General features: G+C 35.0%; 3 protein-coding genes and 1 pseudogene across 15 annotated transcripts; 1 reads left to right on the top strand and 3 right to left on the bottom strand.

Moving 5' to 3' along the window:
• Positions 1-399: 399 nt before the first annotated feature.
• Positions 400-4,619, top strand: LOC107936488 (transcription factor bHLH49). 12 transcript variants are annotated; one of them, XM_016869267.2, is made up of 10 exons: positions 400-930; positions 1,201-1,365; positions 1,609-2,591; positions 2,677-2,883; positions 2,973-3,038; positions 3,149-3,217; positions 3,556-3,627; positions 3,705-3,905; positions 4,032-4,119; positions 4,203-4,619. In XM_016869267.2, exons 3-9 carry the CDS (start codon positions 1,677-1,679, stop codon positions 4,080-4,082), a joined length of 1,581 nt encoding a protein of 526 aa, XP_016724756.2. In that variant the 5' UTR covers positions 400-930; positions 1,201-1,365; positions 1,609-1,676; the 3' UTR covers positions 4,083-4,119; positions 4,203-4,619. The 12 variants fall into 12 exon arrangements, with proteins under 12 accessions (XP_016724756.2, XP_016724748.2, XP_016724743.2 ...); XM_016869259.2 differs by having other exon boundaries at positions 540-930; positions 3,705-3,922; positions 4,032-4,112; XM_016869238.2 differs by having other exon boundaries at positions 542-907; positions 3,705-3,922.
• A 5,096-nt stretch (positions 4,620-9,715) lies between these two features.
• LOC107922275 (uncharacterized) lies at positions 9,716-11,616 on the bottom strand (annotated as a pseudogene).
• Positions 9,942-10,432, bottom strand: LOC107936479 (peroxiredoxin-like 2A). The gene is made up of 2 exons (XM_016869214.2): positions 10,106-10,432; positions 9,942-10,010 (listed from the first exon to the last, which is right to left on the bottom strand). The coding sequence occupies exons 1-2, from the start codon at positions 10,430-10,432 to the stop codon at positions 9,942-9,944; spliced, it is 396 nt and encodes a 131-aa protein (XP_016724703.2).
• An 839-nt stretch (positions 11,617-12,455) lies between the features above and the next one.
• On the bottom strand, positions 12,456-18,699 carry LOC107936466 (heat shock protein 90-5, chloroplastic). 2 transcript variants are annotated; one of them, XM_016869197.2, is made up of 19 exons: positions 18,181-18,699; positions 17,857-17,930; positions 17,613-17,738; positions 17,440-17,533; positions 17,259-17,342; positions 16,996-17,139; positions 16,670-16,786; positions 16,351-16,395; positions 16,179-16,256; positions 15,944-16,048; positions 15,724-15,864; positions 15,185-15,277; positions 14,942-15,019; positions 14,594-14,848; positions 13,998-14,100; positions 13,697-13,871; positions 13,506-13,611; positions 12,966-13,055; positions 12,456-12,865 (listed from the first exon to the last, which is right to left on the bottom strand). In XM_016869197.2, the coding sequence occupies exons 1-19, from the start codon at positions 18,433-18,435 to the stop codon at positions 12,656-12,658; spliced, it is 2,373 nt and encodes a 790-aa protein (XP_016724686.2). In that variant the 5' UTR covers positions 18,436-18,699; the 3' UTR covers positions 12,456-12,655. The 2 variants fall into 2 exon arrangements, with proteins under 2 accessions (XP_016724686.2, XP_016724692.2); XM_016869203.2 differs by lacking the exon at positions 15,724-15,864 and having other exon boundaries at positions 18,181-18,648.
• Between the last annotated feature and the right edge of the window lie 8,627 nt (positions 18,700-27,326).

The raw sequence follows: 27,326 nt of genomic DNA, 5'->3' as shown, positions 1-27,326 counted from the left end.
CTATGTATATTTATCGTTTTCACACAGTTGCCAGTTGCTACAATAAGAACAACATCCTTGTACTTGGACCCGTTTGCCTTCATTGTCATGTCGATTTCGTCGATTGAGACCGCCTTTTCCACGACCATTAAATACGTTGATGAAAAAATTTCACCATGTCAATTGCCAAATTATGTAATCTACATTAACTAAATTTCCAATCAATATTATTAACTAGCATTTGTCTTCTCCATTTTACAAAGAAAAACACAGCGGAAAGATGGATAAGATAGTGAAGTTATCAAAATAGAGAAAGCTGTTAATGAAAATGAAATTTTCAATAATTATTATGTCCATTGCATTGCAGGACCCCCCAGTATGGGTATTTAAATTTGAGATTTGTTCAAACAAAACTCCATTAAAGATATTGAAGCTCTCCTCCCAAAATATTTTTATAATCTAAAGTATAATAACAATAGGAGAAAAGAAAATCTTCCAATGAGAGTTGGCAGTGTCAGATGGTTGATCAAATGGGTATAATTATAACTAAAATTTTACTAAGTAAATTAAAGCTTTGAGTTTGAAGGAAGCCAGTGGCGGTGGTTAATGATCAAAGAGCTCTCTTTTTTATGCAAGCGTGGGTTATAAATGCAGGACCTTTGCCTTTCCTCTTCTCTCTTGTTCAAAGTAGACAATTACCCATTTCCTTTTTTTTTTCTCACTCTAAATCTAAACTCTGAAGTAATAAAAGTCTCTCCTTTATTACTTTTTCTTCACTGCTTCTTTTTTGACTGTTTTGTAGCAGAGTTGCTCTGTTGCTGAGCAAAAAGAACAGCTCAAAATCATAAAAAAAAAAACTAATCTTTGTGTGCCTAGAGTGTTTAAAAAAAAAGGGCCTTGAATGAGAGAGCAGAGAGAGTACAAAAAAGTAAGCACAGAATCTGGAAATGGGTATCTTTCTCTCCCCACTTTTATATGTGTTCCCTCTATCTCTCTCTTTCTGGGTTTTCTCTGCTACAACTCTTGACTAGGGTTTTGAATGAGTGACTTTATTTACAGTACTGAAATCATTGTTCTTTTTTTTTCTGGTTCAATTGATTGCTTCTAGTAGACTTTTAATATCTTTCTTACACCTCTTCTTTGAACTTCCTTTTTTCTCTGTTATGTTGTCTTTTTTTTTGGTCTTGAAGAAAGCTTTTTTTTTTCTTTGTGCAAATTTAGGTACTCCCAAATTCCAGTTTCCAGTTGTTGCTTTGGAAATTGTCTGTTCCAGCTAGTGGGGATCTTTGCTACATAATTTCACTTCTGGTGTTGGGGGGATTCATTAAATGAAGTGGGGTTTTCCTTGATACTTGTTCTGAGCAGTTTCTATGGCTTTCTTTTGGGGTGGGTGAATTTCAGCCTTTTAGGATTATAACTTGTTTATATTGTAGGTTTCAGTCTCATTGTGGACTTAGCTTGAAGCTTGTTGTTAAAGTTAATGTGGACTCAATATATTGTCAAAGGATTAAATCACTTTCCCATTTGATTTGTTTTCTACCTGTCTCTTTTATGGTCTATTTAGGCAATGGTCAATTCTTAAGGCTTAGTTTCTTTTTATCAGCCTAACTTGGAACTGTTGTTGGCTAGGTGTTAAAACATACTTGTGGAGAAAGGCATAGGCTGAGTTTTCCTCTGCTACTCTTGTTGAAAGAGAGATGGATATAGGTGAGAAGGATAAATATGAGCTTGGAAAGAGGGATGAGCATAACAACATAAACTACCAGGCACCTGTTTTGTCATCAGATTGGCAGTTTGGTGGTGCCAATCTCACCAGTGCTGGTATGAGTTTAGTTCCTACTACTAATCCACTGGCTATTGGTTCTTCTTGTGCCTCCGCTTCATTGGTAGACTCATTTGGTTCTAGTCTTTGGGAGCACCCTTCTAATTCACCAAACATGGGATTTTGTGACTTTAGTGTACAAAACGGTGCAAACTCTTCAAATGCAATGGAAATTGGAAAAGGTCTTCCTAACTCTTTGAGAAGTAGTATTGATAGACCATTTGATATGGGTTGGAATGCCGCAAGTGCGATGTTGAAAGGCGGAATTTTTTTACCAAATACAACTGGGATTCTAGCACAGAGTCTATCTCAGTTGCCAGCTGATTCAGCTTTCATTGAGCGTGCTGCCAGGTTCTCTAGCTTTAATGGGGGGAATTTTAGTGATATGGTGAACCCTTTTGGTGTTCCTGAGCCTATGGGTCTGTATGCTAGGGGTGTGGGGTTGATGCAAGGACCTGATGATATTTTTGCAGTCAATGGGATGAAATCCGTATCTGTTATGGAATCTCAGAAAAGTAAGTTGGATGCCACTGAAGCTACTAGGGATGCTGGTTTGCGAGTTGAAAATAGGGCTAAAGCAAGCCCGCTTGAGAATGAAAGGAAAAGTGAAAGTCATATGCAGCCTAACGAAGAAGCAAAACAAGGAACTGGTGGTTCTGGTAATGAATCCGATGAGGCTGAGATTAGCAGTCGTGATGGGGGCCAAGATGAACCATCTGCGTTGGATGGTACAGGTGGTGAGCCTTCAGCTAAGGGTCTTAGCTCGAAGAAAAGAAAAAAGAGTTTACAGGTAAAAATGTTATCAAATTGTTTCCTTGATCCATTGTAAATTTTTTGTTTATAGTCAAAGTCTTGATTGCCAAGTTTATGGGCAGGATGCCGAGATTGATCGAGCTAAGGGAGGCCAAACATCTACTAAGACTGCAAAGGATAGTCCTGAAAATCAACAGAAGCAATCTATGATGATCAATAAGACTACAGGGAAGCAAGGGTCTCCAGCTTCTCATCCACCAAAAGAAGAATACATCCATGTGAGAGCCCGAAGGGGCCAGGCAACAAACAGCCATAGTCTTGCAGAAAGGGTAAATTTTGTATGGAATACTCTTTGAAAATTAGCAATATTTAGATCGTCCTTCTTGTTTAGTTTAGAGTTCATTGGCTAATACCTCAGGTAAGAAGAGAAAAGATCAGTGAAAGGATGAAGTTTCTTCAGGACCTTGTACCTGGTTGCAGCAAGGTGTGATATCTTGGACCCTATAGCGTATGGAGTAGAATCAAATCAACTCCTCAGCAATATTCACAACAGATATTGTAGTTTATATTGGAAGAGTTAATTGGTTCTTGCAGGTCACAGGCAAGGCAGTGATGCTTGATGAAATCATTAACTATGTGCAGTCACTTCAGCGGCAGGTTGAGGTATTGGAGCAGAATTTATGACTCCATTTTCGTCCCCTAGTAATCTAGTGTAATTGGTAATGATGGAATTGTAGACACTTCAATCTTATTAAAACAATTTTGTCAATACGCAAATGAAAAAGAAAGTAAATTTGTTATTTGATATAAATATTATTACAACTTCAGGGCTTATTTGGTGGTATAATCATGACCACCTTGCATCCGATAATTGATGGATGGATTCACAGTTTGAATATCTATAGTCATCTATGAAATTTTCATACTATAATTTTCACTCATTTTGCATGTACCCTTTAGAATTTCTAATGAGTGTCATGTCATTTTCTTCCTTTTTGCAGTTTCTGTCAATGAAACTTGCGACAGTTAACCCGAGGCTGGATTTTAGTATAGAAGCGCTTCTTGCAAAAGATGTAAGTTGATGAGGCATAAGTTTAACAATCCCTCATGTCTACATGTGCTGCATCTCATCTGTCTTCATTGATTACAGATTATTCAATCGCGAGCTGGCCCTTCTTCGACTCTGGGATTTTCTCCGGATTTATCTATGGGTTATCCTCCATTGCATCCGTCTCAACCTGGACTTGTTCAAGCTCCTCTTCCTGTTATAGGGAATAGTTCTGATGTTATTCATAAAGCTCTTAGTTCTCAGTTGACATCGATGACTGGAGGATTGAAGGAGCCCAATCAGGTTTTCCTTCATTTTTTGTAGGTCTTTTAACATCTTTTTGAAGGGTTGCGAATGTGAAAAAATTTATCTGCTTAACATCATGAGTTTGCGAGTTTTACAAATTTAACTTTCTATATTTGGTTCTAGCACTCGAATGCATGGGAGGATGAGCTCCACAATGTTGTTCAAATGAACTAAGGAACCAGTGCTCCTTCTGACAGCCTAAATGTAAATGGTATTACTCCCCTTCTATTAATGTCCTATCTCGTAGGCCAAATGTCCTCGGATCTGATTGAAATTGATCTAATGCTTTTGCAGGGCCAAGACCATCCGGTAATACGAAAGTAGAACTTTGATCCTTAAGTGTCTATCACTCTATGCCAGGCAATTCATTATAGCTCCACTACTTACTATATATATGCCAAGCATTCATGAAGGTAGCCAAGGGAATGCGAACCACTCTGTTGAAGGTTAAGTATAAACATTTGCTGTCACCATATGGTGAGACGGAATTTCGTTTTCTCACTTGTTCAACCAATAGATATATAGAGGGAAATGGAAGTCCTTTGATTATGGGAATGTATTGGTGTCCTAATCAGGGGGTAAGGTGGATTAGAATGTATAGATTGATTATGGGAAGCTTTTGTGATATAGGAGTTTTATGCTGTTATCTAGTAGTATTAGATGATCTCCTGTAATTTACAGATGGCTATGAGAAGTAATTTGTTCAGCTCATAGATGCAATTTATGCATTTGTTTATTAAGGATATAATGTCCGAATATGCATAAAACAAAGGAAAAAGTTAAAAGGGAACAAAGATGGATAACTAAAATTGCTATTCCTTACCAAGACCAAATTAAACACTGGAATTTATCAGAAGATTGATTCCTTTAAGTCCATAGAAATCTGTAATATGTTTAAGAGGAATAGAATAGTACAGGAGGGCTGGGGACAAGAAATCATGGAAAGATGTCCTAATAAACAATGGGGGTGAGTGTCTTATCCTTTTCCTGTCTTGTCCTCTTTTATATTTAACATTGAACCTGATCCTCCCAAGATATGAGATGCAAATCTGTTCTATGCTTCATTTGTTTAGATAATAATAGTAATAAATTATATTCCAGTGGAATAATATGTCTGACAGTCAAGCCAAACAGCATATAATATAATAGTCAAGTCATGAACTGTATTCTAGCCATTTGGAGCAAGGCCATGGATGAAGCAAACATCTGGGAAATGCAGATTTCGTTTCATTGTTCTTATAATGGAGTAGTGGGAAGCAAGGTTCTCCATCAGTCTCACCTTACTAGAATTCTGAACCATAAAAATTTGACTAAATTTATTTAAACTTGATTGGATAGAAATTCGAATAAAGTTTGCATGTTTTCTTTAACTTTAACAAGGGTGTATTATTTTTAGTTGCACAAGGTTAATGCTGATACTAAATATAAAATATTGTCTATTTTTATCCACTGAATCTCATAGTTTTGTTCATAAAAGATATTAGTGTAAACACTTATATTCCTAGAACAACTCTAATGCACAACTAATATAGAATTCATGATTTCTCTCTAAGACCTTAACCTATGATAGTCCTTTCAAAGTCAATAATGCTTCCTACAAGATAGAATTGCCCACAAAGTCAATAATGCTTCCTAGAAGTGGATGAAAGTGCACTTAAAATCTTTTATATCTTGGACCCTTCATATGCAAGCTATAACCAATTATTAGCACCAAATCGCCACTGGAATGTGGAGGCAAGCCGATAGAGTTACCATGATGCTTAAAAAGTAACTGATGAGATGACATGAGATGAGATGAGAGATTAGGTAGGGGAGAGAGCATGACTTGATAAGCTTCAAGTAAAAAATCCAAGAATTCCTTGCAACCAAATCAATAAAAATGTAGACCTAATTATAAGGAGCATGTTATGACCTAACCTTGTAGGGCCATAACAAGGACCAATCATGAATAATTCAACTCGAAAAACTTCCTTATAAAATTACATCTTAATTAAATTAAAATCTAAGTCTACTTCAAATTATTTAAATTAAAAATGAAACATAACATAAAAGCATTTAAACTTGAAATGTGAAATATCAAATAATTTAACCAAAATTTAACATCATTAAAAAAAATGCAACATTAGCTTAAATATATATATTCTATATTTGTCCTACAATTCATATTCAGAATTTTGTTTCTCACTAATTTTATCTTACAATCAAATTTTTTTTTAAAAAAAATAAGTAACACAGTGAAGACCACCTTTTATAACGAAACAAAAACTATTTTAGCCATCTATTTAATTTTTTTTATCTTTTTTAACCCTTAAATTTACATTGTTTGTCAAATCCCAGAAATGGATGTAAAAATTAACTTTTGTTAACTTTGCTAATGTGACGTTAGCAATTAATTATTTTTTTAAATTCAAAAAATTTATAACTTTTTTTAAATTAAAAATTATTAAAATTATTAAGGAAGTATAAAAATAATTAAAAAATATTTTATTTTTTTTAAAATTAATTATTTTTTAATGTGGCACACACGTGGCAATCCACATGTATATCATATCAGTAAAGTTAACAAATGTTAACTTTTTCATCCATTTTAAAGTGATTGGACAAACAATACAAGTATAAGATATAAAAGAGACAAAAAAATTAAATAAAGGAGTAAAATTATTTTTTCTTGTAAAGTTGGGCCCAAATAGAATGATTATGCCAAAAAAAAAAGTGTCTTTCAAACTCCAACCACTACTGTTGGTTACTAAAAATCTGCACTCAAATTGACAACCAAACCAAAGAAAATCCATTCCCCAATGCAATGAAAAAATGCAATGAAAAAGAAAATGTGTTTGTGGGGGTTGCCCTTTGATGGATATGTAATCTAAAATAGAGTGTGTTTGGAAAAAATGCAATGAAAAAGAAAATGAAGAGTTCCATGTAAAGGAAGAAGAGAAAAATTGTTTTTGACCCTTTTGTTGCGAAATGACCATCTATGCTAACTGCAAACTGCGAGCTCACCAAATGTATAAGCTCACCTGCGAACTGCGTGCGAGCTCACTAGAACAACTCACCAACACTACAAGCTCACCAAGCATGAGAGCTCACCTGCGAGCTCTTCACTCTGCAAGTTGCCAACTTGCCAACTTGCACTGAAACTATAATAAATTTTGATTAAACATTTTGGCAGACGATTAGACAGAAACCAGCAAATGAAAAAGAAAGTTACATGAATCTAGCCACTAAATTAAGCCAGGTTATAATATTTTATTACTATTTTATCTTTGAGGCCTGCTTTTCATAAAAAATGTCTTCAACAAACTTTACACCACCACCACCCTCTGTTTTTACAAGTGAAAACTACCACATCTTGGTGGTAAAAATGAAAACCTTTCTTCAAGCATTTGATCTTTGGGAGGTTGTAAATGCTGAAATAGAACCACTAGTGTTGAGGCCAAATCCCACTCTTGCTCAAATGAAACAGCATAGTGAGGAATGTGCCCAAAAAACATAAGGCGATGTCTTGCCTACAAAATGTTGTTTCAGACGTGATCTTCACAAGAATCATGGCCTGTGAAACTCCCAAACAAGCTTGGGATAAGCTCAAAGAGGAGTTCCAAGGATCATAGAAGACAAGGCAGCAACAGATGATAAATCTCAGACAAGATTTTGAAAACCTCAATATGAAAGAAGTTGAAACGGTGAAGCAATATTTAGATCGAATCATGGCAATGGTGAACCAGATAAGACTAGTAGGTGATCAGTTCCCTGATAGTTGAGTAGTTGAGAAAGTGGTTATCACACTTCTTGAGAGATACAAATCAAATATATCCTCACTGGAAGATTCTAGGGATCTATCAATCATCTCACTCTCAGAGCTAATCAATTTTCTGTATGCTCTAGAACAAAGAAAGGCAAGCAGAGAAGGACATACTAAAGGATCTTTTCAAACCAGAAACAGAGATGTTGTGAGCTCTTCAAACAATGAAGAAAAGGATTGGACAGAGAAGAAAGATGATAGTTGGAGAGATGGTGGCAAGGAGAAAAATCCACTATGTTCTCATTGCAAAAAGACCAATCACCTAGAGGGGTATTGTTGGTCCAAGCCAAATATTCAATGTAGAAGTTGCAAACAATTTGGGCATATGGAGAGGGTGTGCAAGAATAATGGGAACGCACAACAACAACAAAATGCTCAAACACAGACAGCAGAAGCAGATCAAGAAGAAATGATGTTCACTGCCTCTTGCGAAGCCAAGCTCGCTATCTCTTGTGAAGCCCAGTTAGTGGCACCAAGCAAACCTTCCAACAAACAAAGAAATAATTGGCTTGTTGACAATGGATGCACAAACCACATGGCTTCAGATGAAAGCATCTTTAAGCAGATTGACAGAAGTTGCATTTCACAAGTTAGAGTTGGAAATGGACAGTACATTGAAGTAGTAGGAAAAGGAGATGTGCTAATCAGCACTCCTACAGGGACTAAAATAATTATAGATGTGCTTTTAGTTCTTGAGGTAGATCATAATCTCCTTAGCATTGGTCAATTGATTGGGAAGAAATACACTGTTGTTTTCAAAGAAAAAACTGCACTATATTTTATTCATTAGGACAGGAAGTTGTGACAGTCCCTATGGATAATAGAAGCTTTATGCTGGATTGGAATTTTATGGCCTTGAGAGCCTATACCAGTTCAGTAGATAAATCATATAGTTGGCACAAAAGACAGGGACACGTGAACAATAAGTTCCTTAGTCAAGTGTGCAAGTCAAAAACAGTTGAGAAGATAACTAAAGTTGAAGATAAAGATGAAGATGAAGGCTTTGATGATCTTCTTGTTAAAAGCACTAGGTCTATTGTTGAAGCTTATCATAGATGTGACTTAGCAGTATGGGAGCCTACAATTTTTGAAGAAGTTGCACAAGAAAACAACATTGGCGCTTGTTGCAAAATGGTCAAGAAAAAGTATTCAAAGTTAGCCAATCATGCAGTAGCAAGCAGCAGGATGAAGTGTGAACCTGTAAGCTAACCAAAATGCTAGTTGTGAACTCAACAAAAATGTGTGTTGATTGATGTGCGAGCTATGAAAAGTGCAAGCTACAAGCTAAATGAAATGTGTGCTACAAAAGTGCAAGGTCATAAAAATGTGAGCTCATCGAAGCACTAGCTTAAGAGTAGGCAAAGATGCTAACCTCTTGATACTCTAACAAAATCCCTTGTGAAGATGATGTTTGAAAAGTTGCGTTATGATATTGGAGTTCAAAGCATGGAGGTCAAGGAGGAGTGTTGTGAAATGACCAGCCATGCTAACTGTGAACTGCGAGCTCACCAAATGTGCGAGCTCACCAAAAGATGCGAGCTCGCTCACCAAAAGAAGCGAGCTCACCAAGAGTGCGAGCTCACCTGCTAACTGTGAACTGCGAGCTCACCAAATGTGCAAGCTCACTAAAAGATGCAAGCTCACCAAGACTGTGAGCTCACCTGCGAACTGCGAGCTCACCAGAATAGCTCACCAACACTGCGAGCTCACCAAGCATGAGAGCTCACCTGCGAGCTCTTCACTCTGCAAGTTGCCAACTTGCCAACTTACACTGAAATTGTGATAAATTTTGATTAAACATTTTGGCAGGCGATTAGACAGAAACCAACAAATGAAAAAGAAAGTTACAAAAATCTAGTCATTGAATTAAGCCAAGTTGTAATATTTTATTAGTATTTTTAGCTTATTTAAGCATGATTTTTCATGTAAACAAAGTATCAATTTTTTAATGAAATAGTTCACCAAAAATTAACTTCTCCATTTTTCATCTTTTGCTTCGGTTTCAACCTCTCCTTCTTCAAAAATCCAACACCTTTGAGAAGGTACATAATTATTGTTTCACTCAAATTTTATGTTATTATGAATCATCGAATTGCATTTTATTCAAAAAGAAAATGTCAATCCAATCCGTAGTGGTATTCTCCATTTCATAATACAAGCCGTTGAGCAATGTTAAAGACCGAGAACATTGCATGCACTTTGTTTATTCCAACAACGATAGAAAGTTTGAACTATGAGGAACCACTGCACTTGTGTTCTTGCGGTGATCTGCTAGAATCTCCTTCATCTTGCTGTTGATTCTGCACCATTTTGTAGAAACAAAAGTTGGTTTGCGTTAATTGGATGATAATTAGTGATACCATGATTTGGAATTAAGAGAGTTCCTAGCAATTACTTTTAATCGAGCACATATCTCTACAACTTCAGCTACAGGAGCCCAATCTCCAAAATTCCTCTCTATAAACTGGTAAGCTAGTCCAGTTCCTCCTGGACCAACTATAAAAAGGCCACCCTTAATTTCACCTTCTCCTTTGAAATTTTGTTCTATTCCCATAGATTTTGCACGTTTATAATTTGCAATAGCCCTGGGGTTGAACACAAATCCTGATAGAAACTTGTCTTTAAGTAATTTCCCACCTCCAAGAGCTTTGAAGAATCCCGTAGTCCGGTCGAAGACCACAACCCCACCCCAATAACGTGGCCAAAAGTCTTTTATCTGCATCAAGATTTGATATCTGAGGAAATGAAATAGGAGTTTATTGGAGAAATATTTTGAAGTATACCAGGCACCTCTGATTCTATATGTTCATGAAGAACTGCAAACATTTGAATTCCCAGTGCATCAAATATTGGCTTTTTGGCATAGAGCTGGTGAGCTTCAGCTCTGCACATAATGCACCTGTAATCATGTGGCAAAAGATTTATCATAGTTTCCATGTCAGTAAAATAAATGGTTCCTTTCATCTAAACATATCAACGAGTGATTATGCAAGACACTCAGTTCTTATCACTGAATATATCTCGATTTTGCTTTTATTTTATGGATCAGTTAAAGGAAATAGCAGGATATGATAAGTGACTTTACCCTGGCCGTCGAATGCATAGGAGAACAGCCGGCTTATCTCGCCAGAGTTCTGAAGCTTTCATAGGTGGAGTCTTGGTTTTCACCAAACGCTCCATTCCAATCTTATACTCAGGAGTTAATCTCTGAACTGATATGTTTTCAATAGCAGAGTAAGGTGCCACATTGTCAACCACAGGAGGAGGTTGAATGCAACCGCATGCTCGAGGCTCAGCTGGTCCTGCAGCAACAATCCCTTTAAATATGTATCCATCTTTAATCTTGAAATCAGCCAGTGATTCTTCCAGCGACCTGTCATTGTTTGTGCTGCTCCTGCAGAAGGATTTTCTTATGGTTTGCATCTTATAAATGGTGTTACTTCTAGATGGTGTAACTGTGAGTTTCCTTGCAGGGAGGCCATAAGATTTGGGTAGAGGATCGGTGCATTTATTGTTTCTATCTGTGAAACGTGCAATGTGGCCCCTTTCATGCCAAATTGCGAAGACAGATCCTCGGTGCTTAAGTTAAGGAGCTCAGGTAGGCTTTTCCTGGAGGCCTCTAACTTATCTCCATATTGCATCAGAGCTCGATCATGAAGGTACGTTCTGATCTCCAGAGCATCCTGAAGAACATAGAAATAAGAATACACAGTGATAATTTACTCTACTTAGAGAGGTGAAAAGATTTTTAACCTTTTGATGTTGTGTCATATTGATTGCATCCATATCCTCTGGATTCATGATCTTTAAAGTTGGAACGTCATCCCAACCTTCTTCTAATAACTTTGGAATCAATTCCTTGAGAACCCCATCACCAACAAAATCTTCTATTGAGAAAGAAGCCATTGTCTGTTGGAACAGGGAATGATTGGATAAGATCCTGCTTTTTGAATGAATGAGCCTGTCTTAGAAAAGCTGGTGTTTTATATGTCAGTACAAAAGTAACAACTATAATATATCTCGGATCGGTAAAGTGCTTTGAATATGCTCCGGATGCCGGCATTGTCAATGATGTAATTCTTTATTTGAAGTTGAACTAATTCAACAATCTCTTATTTTATTAGGAGTGGTTACTTGTAAGTTGAGATTAAACAAATAGAACAGAAGGCTGAATGTAATTTGGCAGTTTTGGCTGGTGCTTACGACTGAAAGCATAATATATTTAGTATACGAGTGTGTTTAAAAAAAATGTCTTTCTAAATATTTCCTTCTCTCAAAAATTCAATGCCTTCTACAGATTAGTTGCAGGCATGTCAAGTGGCTTAAACGGAAGCGGCGAACAATAGCTACAAGCTATCTATGAATCGGCCTGATGACAGTCGAAAGATGCCAACAGAGGAAGGTGCCTTCAGGAAGATGATTTGGACGTTGAAAAGAACGTTTATAATGTCAACAACTGTATTTTAACAGGCTGCTGCCGGCTCTGTCCTGCCCTGTAAACCCAATAAATTGTTGTTCACACAATCCAGCTTTTAAAAGGGGGTTTTGTTTTTATATCTGACACTTGCCTCGCTAAGCCAATACGATTTACACATTTAGTACAGATTTTCATTGGATCGTCTTGTAAGAATCCCTAAATATGTCAATTAGCTCCTGGTTAGTTGACTTTTCTCTTTATTTTCAACGATGTAGCAAAACTCCTCGAAATTTAAGCCACCATTATCATCCAAGTGAAGAAAAACAGCAACTCAAAAGACAACTTTACTTGAATGCTTTAAAATTTAAAATCATCACGTATAAGTGACTTTAATCCACCATAGGAACAGCCATTATCACTAACCTCCTCATCTTCCCCAACCGAACCCACAACTCTTCTTTCCTTCTGGATTCTTTTGTTAATAGCAATCAGATAATACAGGAAAATTTTTATTTAAATTTTGACACTTCAATCTTGCCAAGGATCACTCTCTGTCCTTACTTCCGATGGTTCGATCACTTGGTTCTCTGAAGCTTCACTGGCACTCGTATCAGTTTCAGCAGCACTAACTTCTGATGCTTCCACTTCATCATCGTCCTCATATCTACCCCATCTTCCTCCAAGTGCCATTGCCATCATCTCATATATCTTGTTACCTAACTCGGCAGGGCTGTCGGGCTGCATGATTAAAGAGAGACGTAAGAAAATTTATGGTGCATAAACAATACATATCGGCAAAAATGTTGGCTGAACAAAAGAAATGATTCTGTCCACTTACAGAAAAACCACTGGAGATCAATGCTGTATCATACAACAAGTCAACTGCTCTCTTGGCTTCACTGCTTTCAGGCGCATTCTTGCAAGCAGCCTGCAAAGAAAATTAATTGAAATTAACATCATAATTAGACAAGGGCTAATTACCTTATGGCTGTCATTGAATAAACGAAAATCAAGGACAGCAAGTCTTGATATATCAACATTTTCATGATACACTTGTCTAATTACCTTATGGCCGTCATTGAATAAACAAAAATCAAGGACAGCATGTCTTGATATATCAACATTTCCGTAATACACTTCTAACAATTAATATTTTTACCGGCTTAAACAAAGTGCACATAATTTAAACAGAGTCTGCAGTTATCTGAACTAATAGTGTCAAGTGTAATGCAGCCATTCTACTTTGTGCTTTCTTGGGTTCCAGTGGTCCCAAGAAATGTTTCAACTGTTCTATCAAACACACCTAGTTCTCCACAAACTAATTAAAAGAATGCTACGCTAGAATATCTGCAATCAAGATCAACTAAAATGGTCTTACATTCAAGTCTTTAATAATTGGATGATCTGGATTAATCTCCAGGATCCTTCTTCCCCTCATGAACTCCAAACTTGCTGTATCTCCAAGCGCTTGTGCTTTCATCAACCTGCATAATGAAAACATTAGTCGAGGAATGATTTAGTGCATGTTTGACTTATGGCGAGAAACAAAAATAAAATAAAATCATTCACCTTTCCATGTTAGCTGACCATCCAAACTTGCCAGAAACAAGCACACAAGGCGATGAACTTAGTCGCTTAGAAATTTGGACTTTGGCCACCTTGTCTCCCAGTTGTTGCTTTATCCAATCACAGAGAAGATTGAACTCTTGTTTGGTTTCTCTCTCTTTTACCTCATCTTCATCACCTGGTATAACAACAAATTCCATTAGATTCACACCAAAGCCATCAGAAATGAAGAGCAAGACAGCCAAAGGAAGATACCCCTCCCCCTTCAACCAATAAATAAATAAAAGAAACCATAAACACCAACCAAGTTCCAAGTCTTCCTTGCTAATATCAACAAATTTCTTCTCTTTGTAGGTCTGCAGGTTCTGAATGGCAACCTCATCGATAGGCTCAACTAAATAGAGAACCTAAAAGAAAGAAGCTTATATCGGTTATAATGCAAAGAAACCAGATCAGCTACTAAGAGGGGAAAAGAAAGAAAAAAAAATGTGCTTAGTATAACAAGAATAAATAATTTGATTTAACAGTAGTATTTTTGTTTTGACAGTCCTTATTTCACTGCTAAGCAGTTTGTTATACTATATGTAGGCTTGCCTACTTCTTTGGTTGGATAAATAAGTTGATTTATCCAATATAAATAACGAAAGGAATAAAGGAAATCTCTGCCATCCTATCAACTATAACGAGCACCCAACAGTTAAACTAATTTCTTAAGCTTTTTCATGAGACTTCCAAATATAAGACTATCTGAAGATGATTCAAGTAGTTCACAAGGCAATATCTTATCAATTTTATCCACACATAAATTGGAACTACTCCAAATGCCATGAAGCCAACTAAAGAACTGAGGCCATGTTTAATTTGACCCTTACACATCCAATGCCGAATATAAAAACATACCTCAATGTCTTTTTGAACCAACTTCTCTAAGAATGGAGCAGTCTTGGCACTTTTCAAGCTGTCGGTTGCCAAGTAATAAATAGCCTTTTGATTCTCATCCATATTTTCAACATACTCGTCCAAACTTGTCAATTCCTCTTCACTTTTTGATGTGTAAAACCGAAGCAATGGTGTTATACGCTTGTGATTACCAGAGTCTTCAATGCATCCCAACTTTAGGAACCTGCCAAAGTTCTCCCAGAACTTTTTGTAATCCTGTAATCAAGTTCACCGTAGTCCAAGTTAAAAGACAAAGTTATGTCAGCAATGGTGAAAAAATAAACATTAAGGTTCCATCACACAATATACCTCCTTATTTTCACTTTCAGAAATCTCCTGAATCATGTCAAAAGTTTTCCTGACAAGCCTCTTTCTCATAATTCTCACCTAATAAACAGTAACCATAATACAGTCAATATGGCAACATAACAGTAACTGCTAAATAGTTACCAGAGTTGCTCATTGACCCTAAACTGAGAATAAGGATTTACAGAGGATAATTTTACATGTGACAGTAAAATATGATTAAAGTATAGAAAAAATTAATCTTACAATACGGCTTTCTTGGAGGATCTCTCGAGAAACATTAAGTGGAAGATCATCAGAGTCCACAACACCCTTCACAAAGCTCAAGTATCGTGGAAACTACAAAATAACATTCAGTTCAAGTACAAGTTAAAGCTTGATAAAACAAGCTACCAACACAAGGAAAGACTATATCTTTCATCACAGAAATGCAAATTACATAATTTAGTCACTGGAAGCAAGGGAACAAAGTAAAAGAAATTAAGCAATCCTTTTCCCTACATTCTTGTGAAGATCCAGAATTTATCTTTGATTGTCTCATACAAGTAGAACGCGGAAATACTTTTCTAGTTGAAAATTTCAAAGAACCTTTAAATGGATTTATCATTAACATGCAAGAAATGGATGGAGAACGAGATATCAAACCAGGCCAAAAAAATTTTGGTTATAACATTTCTTGGTTATCCGAATGTTATTCAATGCAAAGAACCATTATAAACTCCCAAAAGTCTTGGAAAAGCCAATATTGTAAAAACAGAGTATCAGGTGACCAGGTCAAAGCTTACCAGCTCTCCATCAAAATCATCTGAGATAAATACACGTTTCACATACAAACGTATGTTCTTTGTTTTTGGGTTTACTACATCCTCATTGTTTAGAGGACCCATGCTAGGAATATACAGAACACTCCTAAACTCCACCTCACCCTGCATGATTTTCATAGAAACTTTTACGAATCTAGTTACTCATAGGAACTCAATTCATAAACTATGGTCACATGCATACCTCTGTTGTGAAGTGAGTATATCCAAGCGGATCCAAGAATTCGTTGAAAGTCTTCTTGTAGAATTCATTGTACTCGTCTTTTTCGACCTCCTTAGGATTTCGCATCTACAACAGACCCCAAAAAAAGACATAAATAATGATTGTAACAATAAAATTATATGGGTCATACAGTAGCATTCTTAAGAAAAAGAGCATCTTAAATTGCATATTGTTGGGAAGACAAAACCAAACTCACCCATATTGGCTTTGTTTCATTTGCTAATTCCCAGTCCCAATACTTCTCAGTTTTAGTCGTCTTCTTTTTCTTCACTTCCTGTCAACAATCACATCAGCCAACCATAACACCACATTTACCGAGAAGATAGTTTGCTAGCTACAATAATATCAAAAAGCAATGGAACAGTTACTTCTGGGTTTTCTTCTCCTTCTTTTGGTGGTTCTTCCTCCTCTACCTGCTCAAAGATGTAAATATAGTAAGAATGGTTAAGAGCTAATTTTTAATGTGCTCAAAATTGAAATGCTTATAACAAAACAGAGTGACTCTTTGCCACCGGATATGAGATCAGGAAAAAGGATCAGCACAGAGATAAGCTGAGGTGTCACGAAGGAATGGTGCAGGAGGAACAAGAATTAATTCGATAGTTGTAAATTGTTTCCAGATGCCTAAAGCATCAGTGCTGATGGAAGGAATTATATCCAAATTAGAAAATAAATATGCACACTAACCTCAACTGTCCTTGATTTTTCTTGCCAAGTGTAGATTGGGAAAGAAACAAACTGGGAATAATTCTTCACCAGATTCTGAATTCTGGTGGGATCTGAGAATTCATACTTGTCATCTGACTGCAGGAGAACAATATAGACGTATGGCACTCAGAAGAATTGAACATTTGAAGAACCAGAAATTTCTAAGGCAATTGTATTTGTAGCACGAAACACTACATTAAAATCTCAATGCTATTTACCGTCTTCCTTTAATATTTTTAAACATACAAATGCAAATACATTCAAATAGGGTGTAAAAGAGGAAAAAGAATGAACAGATAGAGTACCCTTAAATAAAGTGTAATCTGTGTACCACGGACTAGAATATTTTCTGGATCAGTTTCCTCCCTAATCACATAGGAGCTACTGTCTGCTACAGCTTCCCAAACATATTGCTTGTCTGACTTTGGACTCTTTGTGGACACAACAACCTGTTCAAGAAACATATAAACAAGCAACCCAATTAGCTTGAAAATTATTGAACAAAAAGGCTTCATACATGAAGCAGAAGATGATACTGCAAGTTATCATTAAGATGACAGCATGTTACCTTCTCAGCAACAAGAAAAGCAGAATAGAATCCAACACCAAATTGCCCAATCAAACCATTGTCTGCCCCTAGATCCTTATTTTCCTACAAATAATGAGATGCTAAGTCACTCGCCAAAACACTTTTTTTTCCTTTATTTTCTAGAAGGAGAGAGTTATTTACAAAATACAAAAGAAATCACCTTAAGAGCCTTAAGAAATTTGGAAGTACCACTTTGAGCAATTGTTCCAAGACAGTCAATAAGCTCTTCTTTGGTCATTCCAATTCCCGTATCCCTGAAAATAAATTTATTTATTTTTAATTAAGTCCTTTTCGTATCATTTTTTTTTTCGAGAAGGTGATTAAAAAACATACGTTATAGTGATAGTCCCATTATCTGGATCAGGTTTGATGCGTATCTCTAGTTCTCCCGACTCTCCAAGCAGAGAGGGTTCAGTCACGCTTAAGAATCTAAGCTTATCTAAAGCATCACTTGCATTACTGGAACACAAAAACAGAACTTCGTCAATCGTCCAAACAGAAAACCAACTAAACTAAAAGTAACTTGATTCTTCATTTCAAAAAAAGCATGGTTTTAGCAGGAAATAAATATTCTCACCTTACAAGCTCTCTCAAAAAGACCTCTTTATGACTGTATAGACTGTGAACAATCAAATCCAACAAGCGACTAACCTGCAACCATTTGTAAACTATTAATTTCCGAATAGAAAATAGGTAAAAACTTTCAATGTAAACAAGCATCTACCTTTAGCCAACCAAAGCTTTATCCAATAATAATAAGTGTAATTTTCAAGTGTCGTAATACATCAAGCAAACATCATTTTCCCTTAATTTTCTCATAAAGCCACCAAGTAAATCCCTAAATATTCCACCAAAAGCAGAAACAGGAGAGCAAAATCCAGGAAAAGCAAAAGAAACCCACCTCGGCTTGGTACTCAAATTTCTCCCCGGAGGTCTCTTCGGCCTCTTTCTCAGCTACAGCTGAAGCCTCACATCGAACCGCTATCCGGTTGTTTCTCTTCTCAAGTTTCCACCTCAATCGAGAGCAAGAGAAGGCCTTGTTGAGGGCATTTGGAGGTAGAAAAGCGGTTCTGAGATTGAAGGCCTTGTTGGGGTTTGTCAAAGGGAGAGAGGCTAAAGATGGAGTAGCTAAGCTTCTGCTTAGAACTGGAGCCATCAAAGTAAAGCCCTAGAGAAATAGAGAGAAGGCCAAGAAGATAAAATATTGGGTTTAGAGAAACAGGAGTGAAACTAAAAACCCTACTGAAAGAAGTGAGGGAGGTTTATGGGAGAGCGTGGAGGGTTCTAGAAGTTGGAAAACAAGGTGGGAAGTTTTATTTGAGTTTGGGTTTACTTGCCTTTGGAATTGTAAGGCTTATATTCGGCCATTTCAGCAACTTAGCACAATATTATCCATCCCTCTATAGTTTTTCCCTGTAATTAACTAATTTTCCTTGGACTATAGTTTTTCCCTGTAATTAACTAATTTTCAGTTTCCAAGGATAGGAATGTTGTCCTTTGGCTTTTTTTTTAAATTTAATGTAAAATTATTTAATACATTATGAGTTAAAAATTTTATAAGGTGAGAAGAAATCTGTCATGTATTTCTAAACAAATATTAAAAATAAATTAAAATAAATATGTATCATATATTAAATTTCGCTTGTAAAGTTAAAAAACCCTATTGACAGTAAACAGAATACTAACCATTTTTTTTATTTGTATGTACAATATTAAAAAAAGATTTTGTTCAATAGCTGAGATGCTGAATTATTTAGCAAACTAGTCGAGTTTGCAAAAGGGAAAGGTGAAATCAACATCCTAAGGTCTCAACTTCAAAGTTGGCACCTCCAAGAGTTGACTTAAATGAAAGTTAGTTCCTACAAGTGTTGACTTTAAAATCGATCTCCCGGGGTGTTGACTTCGATTTGCATGCCATGCATGTTCAATGCAACAGTGGAAGCTTAGATGCAACAATTAAAGGAAGCATGTAAAGGCTGAGAAATATAACTTTCTCGTACATATGTAAAGGGTTGAAAAAAGGCAGAGTTGAAATGGTTGAAATGATAGAGCAAGGCAAAGTTGAGATGATGGAACAAAGCAATGTATGAGTAAAGAATAAGTGAAATAGTAATGGAAAATGTGGAGGAGGTTGAAAATTGTATATGTACACCCTTATGTCATGGGTTGCGCATGGGAGCACGCAACCATGACAAACTTGTGCGATCCATCGTATTTGAAGGAGGTCATTTGGCCCAACCAAACTGGCCCGTTGCCTGGAAAGATTAAAAGCCCATCCCAAGAGCCTAGTAAAAATGGAAAGTGATCCAAGAAGATATGATTATGTAATCTTAGAATTCTAATCGTATACAACTTCTAATTGTGTCTTAGAGTGCTAATTGTATACAACTTTTAATTGTAGCCTTTGATGTACTTTGAGGCTCAACTATAAATAGAGACCTCTTTGCTCATTGTAATTCATTAAGTTATCAATAAGAATTTTGAGAGTATTCACTCAAACTTTTCTCTCAAGTGTTCTTGCTTTTCTGTGGCTTTCGTTCATCTTTCAACGTTCGTTCTTACTTCGTTCTTCTGCTGTTCTTCGCGGGTGCCTTTAGGGTATTCTGTTGAATCCTTTATCATTGCAAGTTAGGCCGACTTAGGTGTTTTTGCTATTGAATCCTTTATCATTGCGAGTTAGGTTGACTTAAGCGTTTTTAAGCAATGTATGAGTAAAGAATAAGTGAAATAGTAATGGAAAATGTGGAGGAGGTTGAAAATTGTATATGTACACCCTTACACCAAGATAAGTAAAGTAAGTTTATTTGGCTTCTTTATTCCTTGAGCATTGTTATCTTTTTCTAGCTACTATCTTTCAAATATTCTACAATATTTACCTATCTTTCTCAATCTTTGTAAGTATTTTTTTCTATGAAATTATAATTCATTAACATACTAGGTATTAGTGTTAAATATGCAATAGACTATTGAGATTGTTGTTGAATATACATTAGTTTATGACATTTTTTAATATATATTAGTGTTGAATATACATTAAAATTTGATATTTATTTGTGTTGAATATTTATTTGTGTTAAATATACAATATATTTAGGGTGATGACATTGTTATGTCGTTGTATATCTAGGGTGAAGGAAAAGATTATTAAGGAAAATCTTCAATGCTATCAAGCATAGTGATATTTTGAATATTCAATAGTGTTGTTGTGTTATTAGAATTATAAAATCTACTAAGCATATTTTTATTTTCATACAAAAATGTTAATGTTATAAATAAATATATTATATTAGCAAGAATAATGTTATTGTTTTATTGATTATATATTGATTAACTTTTTTAAAATTTAAATTGATATTATACACATGAGTTCTATACAAAAATGAGCAACGGGTTTTATGATGCGATGAACTATAATGGTCGAATTCATGATATGGATATTAGTGTAATCTTCGAGTCCAAATGTTCAAAAAAAAACATCACGTTAGTGGAGATTAAGCGCAAAATTGGTTAAAAAGTTGGAGCTTCAATCAGGTTGTTGAGGTATAGATTTATAAATGTGACAATTTTGTGAGATATTTGTAATTCATGTAGCAGATGATGATAATCGGTAGACAATGATTACACTTCAAGAGTCAAAATGGTGGTGGAAAAGTTAAGTTGTATGTCGAGCTCGACAACATTAAAGAAGGACATGGTGGCCAATATTCCAAGCTTGTCTAGGAACCCTATATCGATGTCTCAAATAACTCATGTAGTGGATTCACAAATTAGAACATCAGACCTAACATACGAGTTTATTTATAATTTCATTTCGCTATTGGAAACACCAGTTATCGCTGATAAATAGACTCAGACAGAAATACAATCAGGATATTTTGCATCACAGTTTCCAAAATTCAGATCTAGTGGTTCTCCAAATCCATATGAGGTGCCATCAACTTCTGTTGGAATACACCATTCCCAGCTAGAGCCAGAAGTGCATGAGAATATCATGTCATGCTATTTAGGGAACTCATCGGTGACTTTAGCAATGCTGATTTTAGGACCAGGGAACATGTACATGTTGTTGAAGTTGGACAGGATATTCTGGAATATCAACCTCTAGCCTGTATGCTCGAAGTTAACTTTGACAATATGTAAGAACTTAAGTTTCTGGAGCATTTGCATATCATTCTAGATATCACTTCAGTTGCTACATATTCAGGGTAATTGGTTGTTGGTACTCAATTTCCAATGCAATAAATTCTCGTATTAGCCATTTAGGAGTATAATATTAAGGTTGTAACACCTTATACCTGGCTCAGTCACCAAGCTCGAATATTAAAATGTTACACCACCGTCATGCATCACACACATTATAAAATGTCACATTAATAGGCAGTCCTCCTCTTTATTAGCGTTCTTACAAATTACCATACCGACTTTTTATACATCGAAATATTATAGAGATATTTCTTTTATAACTCAAATATCGATACCTCTACCCCAGCCCACAAAAATAAAGCACATCTAAGCATTTAGTCCATTCCAACAAATATCTAATCAACATGCATCATTTACCTCCTTAAACCAATGTCAAAATGACCAAAATAGTAGTTCAAAGTATCGAAAACATCTCCAAGCAAGAATCAACATACCAAGGTTCCAGCCTATAGTTCCTAGGAATAATTAAGCCACAAATATCCAAAACATCATGGAAATATCATGCAACAGTTCTACCACATTATTCAACGTCCATTGGCCCTACATACAGTTCATGGTACTTCATCATAGCAAATCTTCAAACCAAAATAATACAAATGAAATAATTATGACATCCATCAAAAGTGATAGAAAACTAAACCCATAAAATATCATGAGGACCATAATAATAATCAATCAAAGTCTAACCACATTGTCTTATCCCCACAATTCAAAAAATAATATTAATACCACCTACGCAAATACTAAAGCCTAACTCGGATCACTTCCTTGGTATCCTCGCACCACTCATACCGCAATGCTAAATATCTGCAATAGTTAAAGAGAGTGGCTGAGCTTAAACAAGCTCAGTGAATGTCGGAGTAACCACAAAGTATACACAATATCAAAGGTTAAACAAGAGCATACTACAACACATTCACAACCATATTCTAACCAAGTCAAAATAACATATTCACGTTTCATTAAATCATAAAACTAGCATATACTCTTACATGCAATGACACTCAACTCGCTTATATATATAATTCATTTAACAATAATTCATCAAGACTAACAACGTATACATGCTTTAGTAACTCGCAAGTCTAGTTGATATATTCACATGCATTCAAGTTAAATGGAAATGACCCAAACCACAATTACATATGCAATTTACTCTGAGAACATACTAACATTTTCATGAAACTTAAATCAACTCATTTAGCATATTATTCACATGTTTATGCATCCATCTCACATCGTATTATCACAATATATAAGTTCACATTTAAACGATAATTTGGCACTTGAGGCTATGAAACATAAAAGTGGGCTCTATCACCACACATCGGATACACGGATCTCCAACACACCAATTGACTCATAGAGTCAAACATATCCCAAAAAGTGAAGCATAAAGCTAACACTCTCCAACACACCAAACATGTCCCGTTGAATGGAGCTTAGCTCACATTCCCTTATTCTCCAACCTGTCTCAGGGCCTTAATGCCCAAAAACACAATACATATAGGTGAGTACTCACAATTCTATAGCATGCCAACTATATCCAACGGTTTCAAGAGATCACAAGGTCAAAATATCCATAATTATACATTTTTAATTACTAATTTAATGCACATCATCTCTGTTCATATTTATCAATTTACATCACAACTTGTACACAATACATGCTTATCGGATTCACATTTAATTGCACTTTAAGTTCCACAATAATGTTCATTAAGCCATCACCGTAACACCCCTAACCCGTCTCCGTCGCTGGATTAGGGTTACAAAGCATTATTGTACAATCAAAAACATTTAACATCACAATATTTAAGTAAATTAAACATATCATAATCCATTCAATCACATGCATTTTGTCCTAAATCGAGCCCTCGAGGCCTTAAAATAGCTTTGAGACAATTCAGGACTAATTGAAACAAAATGGAACGTTTAGGAAAAAGTTACAAAATTGGAAACAGGGGGTCACACGGCCGCATAACTTTCGAAGAATAGACACACGTCTGTGTCCCAAACCGTGTCCTCACTCGTGTAACTCACTAAGATGCCTCACACGCCCGTGTCTTAGGTCGTGTGCTAGGTCGTGTAACTCATTAACTTGAACACTATGAAACTCACAAATGACACACTCCCATGTCACCAGGCCGTGTGAGACAGCCAGTGTCTCAAGCCGCATGAACCCAAAATTCACCTATTCAAGCCATTTCATAACCAAACTATGCATAAATATACAATCCAATTGTGCGCACTTCCAAGTGACCTAAACATCGTCCAAACACACCTAGAGATGTCATTTCAAAGACCCTAATTCAACTAACTAATATGCCATTCAAGGCACCACAAATGCATCAAAACATCAAATACCTAAACATGCCAATATTGCCATAATCCAAACATAATAACCAAGTTCAATTAACTAACATTTATAACCAAACGCAAGCCAACTAAACATACCAAATAACCTTAAATACAAGCACATTAAGGTAACCAAAATGAAATAACTTGGTAAGGCATCAAAATATACTAAACCAACATAGCTTCCAAAACTTATACACACTAAAAACATCATTAACACATTCATCAAAATACCATTCTCAAACCATCACAAACATACCAAAAGATCATGCTTTTAAATCACTAAAAGTGGTCAAGATGACCTTACTTAACAAGCAATACAAGTCCATCATATAAACATAAACTTCAAGATACAAGCATACTAAATCAACCATTTAATACATCCATAAGCCATCAAAACAAAAGACCTATACATGTTATTATTAACCTTGGCCAAAATACTCAAAACCTACCAAATTGATTGATGGATAGTGTGATAGGTCTCTGACGAGCTTCAAACCAAATCGAGCTTCTGATGATCTATAAAATAAAGGAAAACAACTACATAAGCAACGAGTGCTTAGTAAGCTCGTATAAACTTAAACATAACTTACCACTTTATTAATACAATCCATAGATTAAGCATAAATCATTACCAATACCATAAGCTTAGTATAAGCCTATTGAAACACCATTAAACTCACAAGTTAGTAAGTTCATCAACATCACATATAAGTTCATTTATAACATAAGTGAATTTCAGAAGATACATCACATATTCATCAACCTTTTCATAAGATTATGAACCATTCCATTCACTTGTTTACCGTTCCATTCCAAATGCTTAGTATAAGCCTAAACAACATCATCAATTCACAAGTTAGTGCATTTTTCCATGATATAAATGAGTTCATCCATAGCATAAGTAGATTTCTCATATATAAGTACATAACTTAACTTATCAATCTTTTTATAACATCATATTACATCTCAATTGTGAACTTACCGTTTCATTCGCTTTTCTTACCCATTGAACCATCTAGAATTACATCGGATACTCAGGAAAGCTCACACATAGTTTGCCTTTACATATAATCATAACCTTTCCTTTACATCAATGCTCATATGAGCTGTGAAATGGGTCTGTTCACATGAGCTGTGAAGTATCCGCAACAAATGCAGGACCTCAGCCATCGGTAGGACGTTTAAGACCAGCACCCAAAACATGAAATGTCTAATGACATGTCATTTGTAGTTTAAGAATTCTTGAGGTTCAACCGAGACTCGATAGCTGTCAATTCATCAAAGTATTGATACATTTATATATTGATTCATTTACATCAAAACAACATAATAAACATTCAATTTAAATAAAATTAAAGTTATTACAGTTTATACAAACTTACCTTGATAAATACAGTTGTAAAACGAAGCTGACGACTAATCCAACACTTAGTTTTTCCTCGATTTTGATCCGTTTGGCTCATTTCTTAATCTAAATAATAATTTTTATCCAATTAAACCATTTAAATAACTTAACATAATCAATTCGAGCCTATAATCCATTTTAAGTTGAATTTATAAAATTACCCCTAATATTTTAACTTTTATACAATTTAGTCCCTAAACCCAAAACTTGCAAGTCACCATTTTTAACCATAAATCATGCTAGCCAAATTTTTACCCAACCTTATAACAGCCTATATTTATCCATAATTTACACTATTTTCCTTAAATTTTATCATTTTCATAAATAAGTCCTTAAACTTAAAAATCATCAAAAATTACTTAACAAAATACTTATATTTAACAACCAAGCTTTATAATCTAACATAAAATTTCAAGAATACAACAATTTCATCCATGATAAAATTCTAAACATTTAAAAATTTAACAAATTGATCTCGAGTTAGCTAGATTAAGTTACAATGATTTCAAAAACACAAATTTACGAAAAATGGATTAACAAAGGCTTACCATGCATGATCAAAACCAATGCCAAGCTTCAAGCTTCATTGCCATGGAGGTTTGGTGGAAGAAAAATTAAAATGAAAGAGATGACGCTTTCTTTTTTGCTTTTTACTAATTTATGAAAGAGATGACACTTTCTTTTTTGCTTTTTACTAATTTAACATTTAATTAATATAATAATATTATTATAAAACACTTAAATTTTAATCAAATTCTTCCACCTACAGTCTAAAATTAATTCTAATGGTTTAATTACCATATAAGTCCTTTCACATTAACTAAATAAACCAATTAACTAATTAAAACCAGTAGGAAGTAAATTTTGTAACTTTTACAATTTTAGTCCTTTTACCTTAATTAACTATGCAAAAGTTAAAATTTTTGGACCAAACTTTAATACACCTATATAATCACTCTGTAAATATTTAATAAAAATATTTACAGGCTTGGTTTATAGAAACAAGGTCTCGATACCTCATTTTCTAAAACCACTTAACTTTAGGGACATACCACTTGAACCTAATTATTCTTTCATTTAACAAAAATCATTAAATCAAAATTTATCATTACACTATATTTGACTTGTAAATATTAAATAATAATGTTTTTGAACTCACTTATCAAATTTGTGGCCCCAAAACCACTGTTTCCGATATCACTGAAAAACGGGCTATTACAATCACATATCCTACCACCTATGTGTGCATTAAAATCAGTACATCATATATCACATACAAGTATTCTCACATACTACCTATCATAATAATATCACATTCCACAATTCAACACATATATACTTACTGAAATTCCGCTTGCTTTCGCTACATATTTGCATTATTAGCATATCATTGTCATTGTCATTTGACATATATATCATGCCCACAACACAACACAATTCACAATAGTCATCACACATGTCTCATATCACAATATCGTATCATAATAATCAATCCACAATTATTCACATAATGACATAATTTGCCAAAATAACGCAAGGGAAATAGAAAGTTTACACTCAGAACTTAAGATAGGAATTTAGACTATTCCTAAGCTCCCAATTAACACTATGAATCATATCTAAAAGTAGCGATTCCAAACATTCACCGTTCACGTTTTTACCTAATTGCCGAAAGCCTAAACTAGCTTTTCTTTGCCTTTAATTCTACTCATTGAAGGTCCTAATGATTCCGAAGCTTTAATAAGGGTAAATCACACAACAACAAAATCAACAATCAGCCAAAGACTTACTTCAAACAATCAAAATATAAGCCTAAGCTAAGTTCTCATGTAGACATAACAAACTTGAATTTCAATTATCTCGGTCTATACTTAATTTTTTGCCTAAAATGAATTTCATTCATCTAATTATTCACCTAAGATTGATTCTCAATCTTTAAACTACATTAAACTACCCAATTGATGGTATTAAAACTTTTCGACATGTTTATGGCAATTTTCACGAAAATTCATTAAAACGTTGGAAATCTTCAACGAAAATTTAAATTAAGTTTAGAAACCTTCTAATCATGTTAAAAG

The sequence above is a fragment of the Gossypium hirsutum genome, chromosome D02 (assembly GCF_007990345.1).
Source record: "Gossypium hirsutum isolate 1008001.06 chromosome D02, Gossypium_hirsutum_v2.1, whole genome shotgun sequence".
Classification (NCBI taxonomy): Eukaryota; Viridiplantae; Streptophyta; class Magnoliopsida; order Malvales; family Malvaceae; genus Gossypium; species Gossypium hirsutum.
Note: the sequence above shows the minus strand (reverse complement) of the source record. Positions and strands in the feature narration are given on the sequence as shown.

What these genes read in the sequence shown, in the direction of transcription:
- LOC107936479 (XM_016869214.2), bottom strand. Translation starts at nt 10,432, where the DNA reads ATGCAGATAAAAGACTTTTGGCCACGTTATTGGGGTGGGGTTGTGGTC. An exon ending in AGATATGTGCTCGATTAAAA is followed by an intron (nt 10,011 to 10,105) that starts GTAATTGCTAGG and finishes AAAATGGTGCAG; the next exon opens with AATCAACAGCAAGATGAAGG.
- LOC107936488 (XM_016869259.2), top strand. Translation starts at nt 1,677, where the DNA reads ATGGATATAGGTGAGAAGGATAAATATGAGCTTGGAAAGAGGGATGAG. An exon ending in AAAGAAAAAAGAGTTTACAG is followed by an intron (nt 2,592 to 2,676) that starts GTAAAAATGTTA and finishes GTTTATGGGCAG; the next exon opens with GATGCCGAGATTGATCGAGC. An exon ending in CACTTCAGCGGCAGGTTGAG is followed by an intron (nt 3,218 to 3,555) that starts GTATTGGAGCAG and finishes TCCTTTTTGCAG; the next exon opens with TTTCTGTCAATGAAACTTGC.
- LOC107936466 (XM_016869197.2), bottom strand. Translation starts at nt 18,435, where the DNA reads ATGGCTCCAGTTCTAAGCAGAAGCTTAGCTACTCCATCTTTAGCCTCT. An exon ending in TGGTCAGCTAACATGGAAAG is followed by an intron (nt 13,612 to 13,696) that starts GTGAATGATTTT and finishes TTCATTATGCAG; the next exon opens with GTTGATGAAAGCACAAGCGC. An exon ending in CAATTATTAAAGACTTGAAT is followed by an intron (nt 13,056 to 13,505) that starts GTAAGACCATTT and finishes TTTTCTTTGCAG; the next exon opens with GCTGCTTGCAAGAATGCGCC.